This window comes from Oryza glaberrima, chromosome 1 (assembly GCF_000147395.1).
Source record: "Oryza glaberrima chromosome 1, OglaRS2, whole genome shotgun sequence".
Lineage (NCBI taxonomy): Eukaryota > Viridiplantae > Streptophyta > Magnoliopsida > Poales > Poaceae > Oryza > Oryza glaberrima.
In genome coordinates this window covers 39,103,090-39,115,852 of record NC_068326.1, presented here as the reverse complement: position 1 = coordinate 39,115,852, position 12,763 = coordinate 39,103,090, and the positions used below count along the sequence as shown (strand labels likewise).

At 44.5% G+C, this 12,763-nt stretch overlaps 2 protein-coding genes and 2 non-coding genes across 4 annotated transcripts; 2 read left to right on the top strand and 2 right to left on the bottom strand.

The window, feature by feature from the left end:
• Positions 1-6: 6 nt before the first annotated feature.
• LOC127758528 (putative polyol transporter 1) lies at positions 7-1,787 on the top strand. Its single transcript, XM_052283920.1, has 2 exons — positions 7-148; positions 304-1,787. The coding sequence occupies exons 1-2, from the start codon at positions 7-9 to the stop codon at positions 1,785-1,787; spliced, it is 1,626 nt and encodes a 541-aa protein (XP_052139880.1).
• Positions 1,788-3,691: 1,904 nt separating this feature from the next.
• TRNAC-GCA (transfer RNA cysteine (anticodon GCA)) lies at positions 3,692-3,763 on the top strand. Its single transcript has one exon. It is a non-coding gene; the product is annotated as a tRNA-Cys (tRNA).
• A 3,757-nt stretch (positions 3,764-7,520) lies between these two features.
• Positions 7,521-11,531, bottom strand: LOC127760627 (beta-fructofuranosidase, insoluble isoenzyme 4). Its single transcript, XM_052284914.1, has 7 exons — positions 11,236-11,531; positions 10,473-10,481; positions 9,528-10,384; positions 8,679-8,841; positions 8,351-8,588; positions 8,048-8,141; positions 7,521-7,942 (listed from the first exon to the last, which is right to left on the bottom strand). Exons 1-7 carry the CDS (start codon positions 11,453-11,455, stop codon positions 7,751-7,753), a joined length of 1,773 nt encoding a protein of 590 aa, XP_052140874.1. The 5' UTR covers positions 11,456-11,531; the 3' UTR covers positions 7,521-7,750.
• A 917-nt stretch (positions 11,532-12,448) lies between these two features.
• On the bottom strand, positions 12,449-12,528 carry TRNAL-UAG (transfer RNA leucine (anticodon UAG)). The gene has a single exon. It is a non-coding gene; the product is annotated as a tRNA-Leu (tRNA).
• Positions 12,529-12,763: the final 235 nt, after the last annotated feature.

The following is a 12,763-nucleotide window of genomic DNA, read 5'->3' as shown; positions in this document are numbered from 1 at the left end:
AAAAAAATGGCGGAGGAGCAGAAGAACACGCCGGACATGGCAGCCTCCTCCGAGTCCGAGCATGCGCCGCCGCGGAAGAAGGCCAACGTCCGCTTCGCCTTCGCCTGCGCAATTCTGGCCTCCATGACCTCCATCCTCCTCGGCTACGGTACAACACTGTACACCCTCCTACATATCATATCATATCATATCATTGTTTGACCATATAAAAAAACTTACTAAGCCGTGTATATCCGGTTGGATACAGAGACCGGAGTTTTAATCTATTATCTTTAAAAATATATATGTACTCCATGCATGCAGACATCGGGGTGATGAGCGGGGCGTCGCTGTTCATCAAGGAGGACATGAAGATCACGGACGTCGAGGTGGAGATCCTGCTCGGCATCCTCAACCTCTACTCCCTCGTCGGCTCCTTCGCCGCCGGCCGGACCTCCGACTGGATCGGCCGCCGCCTCACCATCATCCTCGCCGCGGTCATCTTCTTCGTCGGCGCCATCATGATGGGCCTCTCCGTCAACTACCCCATGCTCATGGCCGGCCGCTTCGTCGCCGGCATCGGCGTCGGCTACGCCCTCATGATCGCGCCCGTCTACACCGCCGAGGTCTCGCCGGCGTCGTCGCGCGGCTTCCTCACCTCCTTCCCGGAGGTGTTCATCAACTTCGGCATCCTCCTCGGCTACGTCTCCAACTACGCCTTCTCGCGCCTCCGCCTGCAGCTCGGCTGGCGCCTCATGCTCGGCGTCGGCGCGGCGCCGTCCGTCGCCCTCGCGCTCATGGTGCTCGCCATGCCGGAGTCGCCGCGGTGGCTCGTCATGAAGGGCCGCCTAGCCGACGCCAAGGTCGTCCTCGGCGAGACCTCGGACACGGCGGAGGAGGCCGCCACCCGCCTCGCGGAAATCAAGGAGGCGGTGGCCATCCCGGCCGACCTCGACGGTGACGTCGTGGCCGTGCCGAAGAGGGCCGGCGGCGAGAGGCGCGTGTGGAAGGAGCTGATCCTGTCGCCGACGCCGGCCGTCCGGCGCGTGCTCCTGTCGGCGCTCGGCATCCACTTCTTCCAGCAGTCGTCGGGCATCGACGCCGTCGTGCTCTACAGCCCGCGCGTGTTCCAGAGCGCCGGGATCACCGACAAGAACAAGCTGCTCGGCACGACGTGCGCCGTGGGCGTCACCAAGACGCTCTTCATCCTGGTGGCAACGTTCACGCTCGACCGCTTCGGCCGGCGGCCGCCGCTGCTGGCCAGCGCCGGCGGCATGGTCGCCACCCTCGTCACCCTCGGCTTAGGCCTCACCGTCATCGGTGAGGGCGCCACCGGCGGCGGCTGGGTCATCGCCGTGTCCATCGCCTCCATCCTCGCCTTCGTCGCCTTCTTCTCCATCGGCCTCGGCCCCATCACCTGGGTGTACAGCTCCGAGATCTTCCCGCTCCACCTCCGTGCACTCGGCTGCTCTCTTGGCGTCGGCCTCAACCGCGTCACCAGCGGCGTCATCTCCATGACCTTCCTCTCCCTCTCCAAGGCCATCACCATCGGCGGCAGCTTCTTCCTCTACGCCGGCATCGCCTCGCTTGCTTGGCTCTTCTTCTTCACCTACCTCCCGGAGACTCGTGGGCGCACGCTCGAGCAGATGGGCGAGCTCTTCGGCATCCACAACATGGCCGGCGACGACGACTCTGCCGCCACTCCACCGCCGTCGCCGGAGGAGGAGGAGAAGATCACCAACTACGTGGAGATGGCGGCGCCGTCGTCGTCGTCGTCGACGGCCACTAGCAGCCATCATGCAAAGTGAGTGATGGAATTAATGAATGAATGAATTTGTGGGAAAAGCCATGGATTATCTCATGCAATGAAAGAGACTTTAGTGGTTAGATTAATTAGTATTAGTAGTTGGAAGATACTCCAGTTAATTCAGATGGCTTTCATTTTGACGCGTTGGTTTTGTCTGTACTAATTAAGCATGGAATTATTGGATTAGTAGTTCGTCTCTTACTCTTACGTGTGTGTCGACGTGTGCCTTTGTAACCGTTAACTAATGCTGCTGTATATATTGAGTCAAAGCACGAGAGTAGTATATCTATGCATAGTTGTCTTGTTTGATGTTTGCTTGCCGAACTATACTAAATTATTTGTCCAAGATTATCAAACAATTCGTGTTAAACATACGTGTATACCCAGGAGGCTAGCTATTTTGTGTGTGCACCTGGTCATCTGAAATATTCTAAACTCTTAAGGAGACTCCTCTTATTGTTTAAGTGTCACTTGAATAATTATGGAAAAAACTTAAAGAAAGAATCATTAAGGTAGACTAATTTGTGATATATCACTTCATAAATAAGCAACATCAAATTTAATTTCTACAAGTTAAAAAAAAGGCAAATTTGATTGTATACGTAAACTATCTATAGTTTAATTTGTTTTATGTTGCAACTTGTAAATTTAAATTTTAACTTACATGTTGGTGGAGTGATATATCACATATTAATTCATCTTATTTTTTTTCTTGTAGTTATTTACATGATATGTAAATAACGAGAGGATATCTTCTTGAGAGTTTAAAATCCACTCCCTTCTGTGTGCTAGTATGTTCTAACGCTAGAAAGATTACTAAATCAATTAAGGGTGTATTTGGTATAGCTACTATGGTGGAGAGGAGCTGAGAAAGCGGCGGGAATATGCCGCTCCATGCTTGTAGTGTAACTTTTGGAAGCGGTGTGGTAGCTTTACCTATGTTATCCAAGATCTTGGAAGTGCTTGATATAGCTTTAGCTCCCACGAGATAAGAATCTCGGAATTGGAGTCGTACCAAACGTACGTGTTTACAGATAATTCATGTTAATATAATACGAATTCAACACTAATTTGGTTGTACTCGATCGGGGTATATATATATATGGTTTGGTCCAATCCATACACATCCAGGGTTTACAATTTCAGCTTGAAATTTTTAAAATTTCGGGAATTTTGAACCCCCGGTACGAAACTATATTTTTCCGAAAATTTCAATACTTGTGAATTTAGTAACATCTGTTCAAATTCTATCAATTTTTTTTGTCAAACTTCAAATATTTTCTTTCTGAAATTTCGGTCCCTCAGTTAATTTGTACACGCAATAAACCCTACACACATAATTATAGATTGGAGTTGACCATGTCCTCACGATAGGTAAAATGAATATTTTGACTAAAAGTACTACTCCCTCCGGGCTGATAATACTTGTCATTTTAGACAAGGATGAGATCAAACTTTAGAATCTTTGATTATGAATCATTTTTAAAATCATTATCTTTCAAATATGGTGATTACATGTATAGAATAGTCTTAAAAAGTATTTTAATAAAATCATATATTTGTTAATACTTTTATACATATTATAACGGAAAATAATGGTCAAAGTTATTTTTTGGAGACCATGCTCTTGTCCAAAACGACAAATATTATTAACCCGGAGGGAGTATGTGCATTTTAGATGGCTAGCTAAATGCATGTGTTTGCTAATTGCTAAAAAAATATACTATAATATTGTATAAGATAAATAAAAAATATTTCTCATAAAATGTGTCACGCATTATTCTGCTATAGGAAACATGTGATTTTTCATTTAGATTTTAATTATTTTTTATCATTAAGAAGTTCAATCGGCTAATTGCTAAATATGGAAATCAAGTAATAAACTGGTTGGTTTGGAAACATCAAGGGTCCATAGCTCAGTGGTAGAGCAATTGACTGCAGATCAATAGGTCTCCGGTTCGAACCCGGATGGGCCCTCAGATGAATATTTATTTTTTTTCTCCGGTTCGAACCCGGATGGGCCCTCAGTTGAATTTTTATTTTTTTTTCTCCAAAATGATTTATGTTTATTTTTTTCCTCAACTGATTTACATTATTTTGCTCAACTCAACTGATTTATATTTTTTTGTTCAACTGATTTACCTTTATTCAACTAGCAAACTGGTGAACAAGATGTGATATTTACGATTTTTTTTTACCTCATCTTATTTACATTGTTTTCCTCAATTCATTTACCTTTATTTAACTACTAGCAAACTGGTGAACAATGTTGTGATGTTAGGGTAAAAACAACGTCATATCGAACTATGTACTTAACCAATGCAAAATTTAGTCAGCCTTTTACGTTGGGCTATATAAACTGCATCGCATTCCAATAATATGAAAAACATCTTTCATCTTACGGTGAACCAGCTCATCCGAATTCAAAACTTAGATTTGATATGAATACTCGCATTTACGGCTAATTATTTTTTTAGTGATAGACGACCTACCCTCAACAACAATGTGTTCGTGATGACTTCATCAATTTCAAGATACGCCAACCTAACTTTTTAAAGGTGATTATAGAGGTAGGGTGTGTATTTATAAGAGTGAGTATATGCGCAATATGGACGTCTGCGTTTGTGTTTATGTAAAAAGAAACATATTGATTCAATTTTACTCAGTAGAATATTAAGCAAATTCATGGAGTAAACAATCATCGCACGAAAACCTGGGCTTCCACCTGCACTCGCCGTCGAGTCTCGCACGGGCGTACGTGTGATAGGTGGGGTTCGGTGGAGAAGAGTCCGAGAGCCCCATCGTTTGGTTTTTTTCGTAATAAGCCAAAACTATTTATTAGGGAATAAAAATGGATTTATAGGTAAAACTTTTATATATGTGTTTTTTTACTTAAAAGCTAATGCTGAAAAAGAAACTACCTTAAAAACATCTCAAAATCAAATTTGAAAATTTTTAATTTTTTTTTTTTGCCATCCGATGGGAGCTCAAACCCCGAAGAGGCATTTGCGCCGCCAGCCGTTTAGTACGAACTGGGTCAATCACCATCCACCCCCGGCCCAAATGTCTCTGGTTCGGAGATTTCTTCTCCGATCCGCTCCTAAGTCCTATCGCACGAAACGTGATCCTCTAACGTATTGCCCTCTAACTTTGAGAGGATGACATGTGAGCCCCACAGTTGGTGGACCCACATGTCAGCCACCCACATCAGAGGGCGGTACGTCAGAGGAGCCTCTTCCCCTATCGCACGTACTACCATAATTGCGAACCAGTTCTTTATCGCAGTGATTTGATTTTTGTCTCCTGTCTATACAAGTACACATGTTTTTTTTCGAGGGGACAGACAGGGAGCTCCTGCAATTCACTATAGAAAAAGAGAGTTGATCCAGTTTATAAGGGAAATCGGACCCAAAAACCTTACAACAGCACGGTTAATTAAAGGAAAACCGGCAAAAACCCCGACATTGACAAACTGAACCTAAGTACAGCTGCCCAACAAGAGATAAACTCCTAAAACGAAGCCTTCAGGAAGGTCACACCGACAGAACGACGTCATCGTCCGATCCTAACGAATCTAGGTTTTCACCCGGAGAAAACTCTTGAAGTGGAGTTAAACGAGGGCTCCAGTAGCAACGCCTTCAAGAAGGTGAACGGCGCCCAAGGGCGTCGCCGTTGCTAGCACCGAGAGCGGAGCAAGACTTTTGCCTTGGAGCACCCATCAACTATAGCATCCACGACGGGAGCTACCAAATGTCACCTACACACCGAGGGTACCTGCAATATGCACATCACCTGCACGACGGCCGGACGCCAAACCACCCCGTCCCCACTCGAGGACGCGCCGGATCTAGGCAAGGGAGCCAGATCCGGCCGTCCCCCTCACCACCAACGCCGGCCGACGCCTAGAGGGGTGCCGGAGGACGCCAGTGGCCGCCGCGGGGTGCCTGCGTGCTCACGCCACCACCGGCCGCCGCCGGATCTGCGGCCTCCACCACCACCGTCGCCACCCACAAACACCACCCGACGCACTCACCTCAGCCACCACCGTCGCCCGTCCCCGCCGCCGCCGCCGCCTACCCCGCTGCCAGCCCATCCCCGGGCGGCTCCCAAGGCCGTCCGAGCGCGAGGAGACGAGGAGCGCCCCGCCGCCGCCGTCCTTGCGGCCGCGCGGCTTCGGGGGGTGGGGTGGGGGGAAGAGGGGCGGCCGGGTCGCCTCCCGAGCCGCCCCTAGGGAGAGCCGACTCGGGGGAGAGAACGGTCTTAACTCTGACAAGCACACATGTTGCTACAAGGCTAGTAGATGTCATCAATAGGTCTGGGAGAAGCTAAAGTTGGAACAGGATAATTAACTTACGGACAGCGAATCTGCAGATCAAACAAGTCGAGTATCTTGTTACCGATTGTGAACCAGTTGTGAACAATGATGCGATGATATCGTCAAAGCAACGTCGTATCAAACTACATAGTCCATCAATTCAAAAACTTAGCAAACCTTCCATTTCATTCAGATGTAGTACATCCTCTTTCGCAATCCGTCCAAGAACAGCTCTCGACAACAACATTCAGCTCAGAAAAACAACACACGCTGATTCAAAAAACAGGAAACATAGGGGTCGGGAAATAAATCTCCGAACCCCCAAAGAGTCGTTTGGGCCGTATATGCAACAGCAATTGGGCCAGCCCACTTAGGCCATCGAATCTGCCGGGTCGGCCGAAGGAACTGGCGACCAAATTTCATTAAGACTGGGAGGAATAAAATCAAAGTACAAGTAGTTTTCGCTTGCAACGACAGGAGGCTGTCGAATTAGACTGTGGCAGGAACCACAGCCCGGCAAACTAAAGAACTGGAACGTCAACACAACAGAAAGAAAACTAAGAACTGCAAATCTCGAAATAGCCTGCTTCTTTCCACACTAAGATCTCTTCTTTGATAGCCTCTGCTAACTGGTTAGGGCTTCTCGATCTTTGGTCGAAAACACGCGCATTTCTTTCCTTCCAAATCTGCCAGCAAATCAGCATACAAGCGCTGTCGAAGTTTGTCCTGTAGCACTTCCGAAAACATGTTCTGGCCTGCAACCACCACTCTGTCAGGCATGTGTTTTCGCTCCCAGGGATGGGGAAGTAAGCGCTGATCCATTGCCGCATCAGTCTCCACACTGTGATGGTATAGTCGCAGTTGATAAACAGATGTAAGCAGTTTTCAGGTTCTTGTTGGCACAAAGTACAGCAATCAGCGTGAGGCCATCCCCTTTTTTCAAGATTATCAGCTGTCAGACAGCGTCCTTTTACAGCCAGCCACATGAAGAAACGTATTCTTGCCGGTGCCTTCGCTTGCCAAATTAATTCGCTGATTGGGCAGAGTTCTTTTGCCAAGAATACACTGTAGGCTGAGGAGCAGCTGAAAGGCCATCGAATCTGTCCTACGACTACGGCCCAAATGCCTCTTTTGGGTTCGGAGATTTTTTTTCCCCGAACCCCTCCACCAACAATAACATCACCGATAAGTCAGTACTTTTTTTCATCAGTTCATCAAGCATGAAACAATGATCCATAGGCTTCATGCTGAAATGAATTCTCTCAGTAAAAAACATCATTTGGGTAAGTAATAAATTCAATGTGGAAACGGAATGATTTTGGATGAGAGTTGGAGCAGGATAATTAACTGACGGACAACGAATTTTACAGTTCGACTGTAAAACACGAAGAGTAGTATCTCGTTACCAATTGCGAACCATTTCTTAACAATGATTTGATTTCCATCTCCTTTCTACAAGTAAAAACATATTGCTACAAAGCAAGTAGATGTCATCAACAAGTCTGTGAGCAGCTAAAAATTTTGATTCTGGATTTCCTTCTTATTCCTACCAAAGGAGTTCTGATGAATGGGTAGTCAATTAACTACTTACTGGACAATTAGCATGTAATGTGTTGCTCTCTTGTTTCCATTTTGATTAATCAATCAGTTCATCCCTTCCTGACATTGACCTGTGCTCTCGTCATGCTCCATGCCTTGAGCTGCGACACCTTCACCGTGCTACTGCCATTGTTGAAGGCGTACATGTGGGTGGCGCCGTCGACGACCGCCGCCGGGTACACTCTGGCCATGATGCACGCCCTGCCGCCGCCGCCGAAGCTCTCCACCGCCGACCGGTCGATCTGCACGCACGCCGGCGAGTCAGGTTTCGGACTGTTTGTTCATTTCACTTCCTAGATGTGTTGTGTTGATCGTGCAGATGCAGAGTCACTGATTCATTCACTCACCAGAGTTCTCAAGGAGATCTTCTTCTCCTTTTCAAGGTCATATTCAAAGAAGCCTCCATATGCTGGTGTGTACAGTCCTGGTCTCAACGATGATCTGCACAAGTAAAAATGATGAACACAATGTTGGACAATTAACTGTCAGACAAAAGAGCAAGTTCAGACTTTTCAGATATCTTCGTTCTTTTTTTTAGTGTTTACTGTCAAAGGTTAGATTTCTACAAATATCATTTCACTTTTATCAGTGCAATGCAAATAGGGAGTTTTTAAGCATCAACAGAATCTGGATGAAGAAAAAGCATTAACCTTCTCAGATCAGAGCACAGGAGAACCATGTACTTCTGCTCTGATTTGTAAACCCTGAAGTGCACAGTAGTGTGCTCGTCCATGTTATCAGAGGCAAGAACAACAAGTCCAAATGGCCCCAAGCCGCCATGAACTGATGCATCTGCTTCTCGGCAATGCTTCTCGGTGTCCAAAAGCCAGGAAGGATCAAAAGGATCAGCAGCATCTATGGATGTCAGCTCAAAATCTATCTCCACATCTGCCTGCTTCAAGAAAATGGTGTGCCATATTAGCTACAGTGTCTGCAAAAAAAAAAAAACATAATACTTTTGTTGAGGTAAATTGGAACTAGCCTGTAAAGTATCAGTTCCCTTGATCTCAAACAGATCACCCTTCTTGAGTTCTAAGCCTTGATGGCTGACTTCGTTTCTTCGAAGCGATTCGACCTCTTCGATTGGCCATTGCAGCAATCGCTTGCCATCACCATCTAACCAAATTGTCCTGGGGATTGCCTTTATGAAATGACAAATGAGGATCAGTATGTTACACTGACATGCTAAGGCTAAAACATTGCTTCCATACTATAAAATTAAAGGAGGAGTAAATTGCATTGGTGGTACATAAACTTGTTAGATGGGTGCAATTTAGTACATAAACTTGTAAAATACTCGTTTCAGTACACGAACTTGTCTAGTTCGTGCGAACAAGGACCAAAATAACTTGACAATGTTAATTTTATGATGCTGATGTTGATTAGTATGTGACGTGCATACATATAGTGAGTATGCATAAGACATGCAATATTTATAAATTTGGTCTCTACTTTATCCTTCATCATGGAATTGATGAATTTTATATGTTTCTAACCCTTAAATCAGTGCTCGGCTTTTTCATCATTTTCTACTATCATTATATCCTATTCTATTTTTTATTTTTTATTTTTGATTGAATAGGTGTATGTCTAATAGCAACCTTTTTAGATATATGTTTACATAGTATCTTAATCGGCCCCTAAATCAATAAGATTAGCCATGTAGTATTGTAGTGTCCTTTTCACCTTCCTCCTCACGCACCAGACAAGTTCATGCACCAAAACGAGCATTTTACAAGTTTGTGCACTAGGTTGCACCCACCTGACAAGTTTGTGTACCGACGATGCAATTTACTCAAGGAGGAGATTAGAGGCTGATTTTCTTACATGGATGCCAGCCCAACCTTTTGCAACATCATCTGACGTACTATCTGTCTCATTAGTCCAGCCCCATATTATCCTTCTTCCCTTTTTCGAATCGAAGAATGACTTCGAAGCATAGTAATTGCCATAATCAATCCTCAACCACAATCGTCTGTCATCCAAGACAGTATCCGGCACAAACATGTCATGTTTCAGATCATAAACCCCAATCATGTACTTGTCACAGGAATCCAAGCTCATTTTGAGGACATGCTTGGCGCCATTTGGGATAGCTGCAGAGAGGTCCAGTCCATTGTTCTTGCCAGGCAATACTGCAAAGAAATCCGGGCACTCCCACATGTTGGATGCATTAGAAGAATACAATGGGTGATCTACTCTAGTCCACTGCATAAAGTCTTTGCTCTTGTACAAAAGTGCTGCACTGTAGCCATTCAGCTCAGCCCCAACTGCTATTCTCCATATCCCATCCGGTCCTATCCAACCGGTTGTCGGATCTCTGAATTGGTTTGAGTTCAAACCCGGACCGACCGGTTCGATCAACGGGTTGTTTTTTGGCTTGGTCCATTCCCTCAGGTAAGGATCAGACCGGTTCTTTGGTAGCACAATGTTTTGAACCTGACGCTTCTCCGTGTCGGCACCGGTATATATGATAACCGGTTGATCACCAGTGAGGATTGTTGCTGAACCAGTCCAACAACCGTTTATGTCGCTCGGAGTATTTCCTTCTATTGCAGGTTCAAGACGGATCCAGTTGATGAGATCTGTCGAGACCGAGTGGCCCCAAACTATGTTACCCCAGACTGATCCGTTCGGGTTATACTGGTAGAACTCATGGTAGATGCCATTGTAGTACATTGGCCCTGTAAATTTTGAGATAATTTAGGCACGCAATGTCTCAGTTTATTCTACAATTTGTTTGGATGCATATTATGTGAAGAAGATGCGTACCGTTTGGATCTTTTGAATTGCCACAAATTTGCCAGGATTGCCATTTCATGGAACATTTGAAAAAGAAGAGAGAATGTCAGCTTTAGAAGAATTGTCCAATATAGAAGACATAGCAAACAGGAGGAAAAATTCAAGAATCAGTACATGCTTGATTACTAGTTACTAGCCTATGTTTAAGAAAAGATCTGCTAAATATTCAGAAAAAAAAGTTATGTAGTTAGGCCTTTTAGAACAAATCTTAGAATTATCTAGGTCAACATTTTCTAACTGGAGCTAGTATTAACAGAACAGTACAACAAATGTGGAGTAGCTTTATCTGAGAAAACTCCACATTTGTTGTACTGTTCTGTTAATACAAATATGATGCCTAGCGTCAAAAGACGGCCACAAATACAACATTTCAGCGGTAAATATTTTCCAGCGAAAATCTAAACATAGAAATAACCATATTACGATTTTACTGAAAATCAATCTGCAGCACCATAAACGTGTGCAACAATCAGCAGTAGAGCTCACATAAGCAGTGAGTTGCCTACCTACCTTTCCCCCCTCCTCTCTATACCATGAAATTCATATAGACACAAGAAATTAAGCTCATCCACACGGCTTAACTTCTGCAGCTAGAAAAGATACTAACTAATTAGGGCAGCTGTTTCTTCTTGAATCAAGAAACAAAAGGAACACCAAATTGGATAATACAGTTTCTGGTTGGATTCAGCCAAAGTCAAAAGGGTAAAAACTGATGGAAAACATGCAGACATACCATTGATCCAGTTCTTTGGAGGCTGGAAGTGATATCCAGTTCTGTATCCCTTGCTGACAATAGAGGAGACCTTTGGAGACTGTGGATAGAGGAAGACTCTCTGTGTGGCCTCTACACCATTCCTGCAGGGAAGATTAGATTCACAGGAGAAAAGTACAAGGAAGAAGAGGATGAGAAAGGGCCACTGATGCCATGGCTGGGGTATTGGGGCCATGACCATTGGAGAGGAAATGGCCAAATGGCGATGTGAGATGTGTGAAAGACTTTGTTAACTTGTTGGCGTGGTGACCCAGCAGTACAAAAGTAATGAAACTTGCTTGGATTGGTCCAAACAGGAGTTTTCTAAGCATTCAGTACTTAGTTTACTTCAACAGGATGGTCAGTTTCCATTTAGACCTTGCTTTGTTGCAATATCATGGAGCATACCAGCTTAAGGAAGGTTCAGCATGACTTAGTTTGTTTGACTTGGTAATGTAAATTTATGCAAAATAAGGTTCTAAATGAAAAAAAAATGGAACTGTCTGCAACCATAATATACCTTGAAGAATCTATTTGAGCCAGCTAAGCATCATTTAGCATATTTTCATAAGACTTCTTGCTTGTCCCATGGACTTTGCAAAAGGTTTCTTCTACTTCCTCGCCTCCTGATTTGCCTACCCTCCCAATGTTTCTGTCTTTCTCCTCTTCCTCGTACATTTTTCTTCTCTAAATCTTCTCTCTTCACTTCTTCAGGGGTCTTCCTGCAGAAAAACTATTTTTTTTTTGACCATGGACTCTGATTTTCAGCAGCAGTCTGTCAACAAAATCCTCTTGTGATTTTCTTTTGTTTTTTATTTGTTTTGCTGTCTGAACTCTATCCACTCCCTCCCCCCCCCCCCCCCCCCCCCCCCCAAAAAAAAAGAACAAAAAGGAAAAGGGAGGGGAAAAAACCGTGTCCACTAGAATATTTCTGACCGAACTACTGAAAATACTACTGAAAATCTCATACTTCACTGGATAGCTACACACACTGACGTTCTGCATTTCTCTCCGGGTTGTTGTGCTCGATGTATTGCGGTATTACCTCATCGCTGAGATGATAACATTTTAAACGATTTGAAAATCCTTGCAAATTTCACCAGAACGAAAATCCATGAGCACGGAACCTATATATCTGGGAACGCAAAAAACCAGAGGATTAAAAATCAAAATCAATCAGAAGGAAGAAAAATTATGACAGCTGTGGGATTTGAACCCACGCCCTTTCGGACCAGAGCCTAAATCTGGCGCCTTAGACCACTCGGCCAAACCGTCTTTGTTGTGATTAGGCGGATTGTTATTTATAAATCATAAAGACATTTTAAAAACGCTAAAAAGAAAAACAAGCCGGAGCTGAGAAGAGGACAGAGGTTACCTGTTTTTGGCCGGTAAATAAAATTCTGAATGTTCGATTGCTATGTGCAATATCTCTGCTTGTTTTACAGCACAAATATCATATAGGAACGCACCGTTTGAAGAAGTTGGTAACTTCATCCATACACATAGAAAA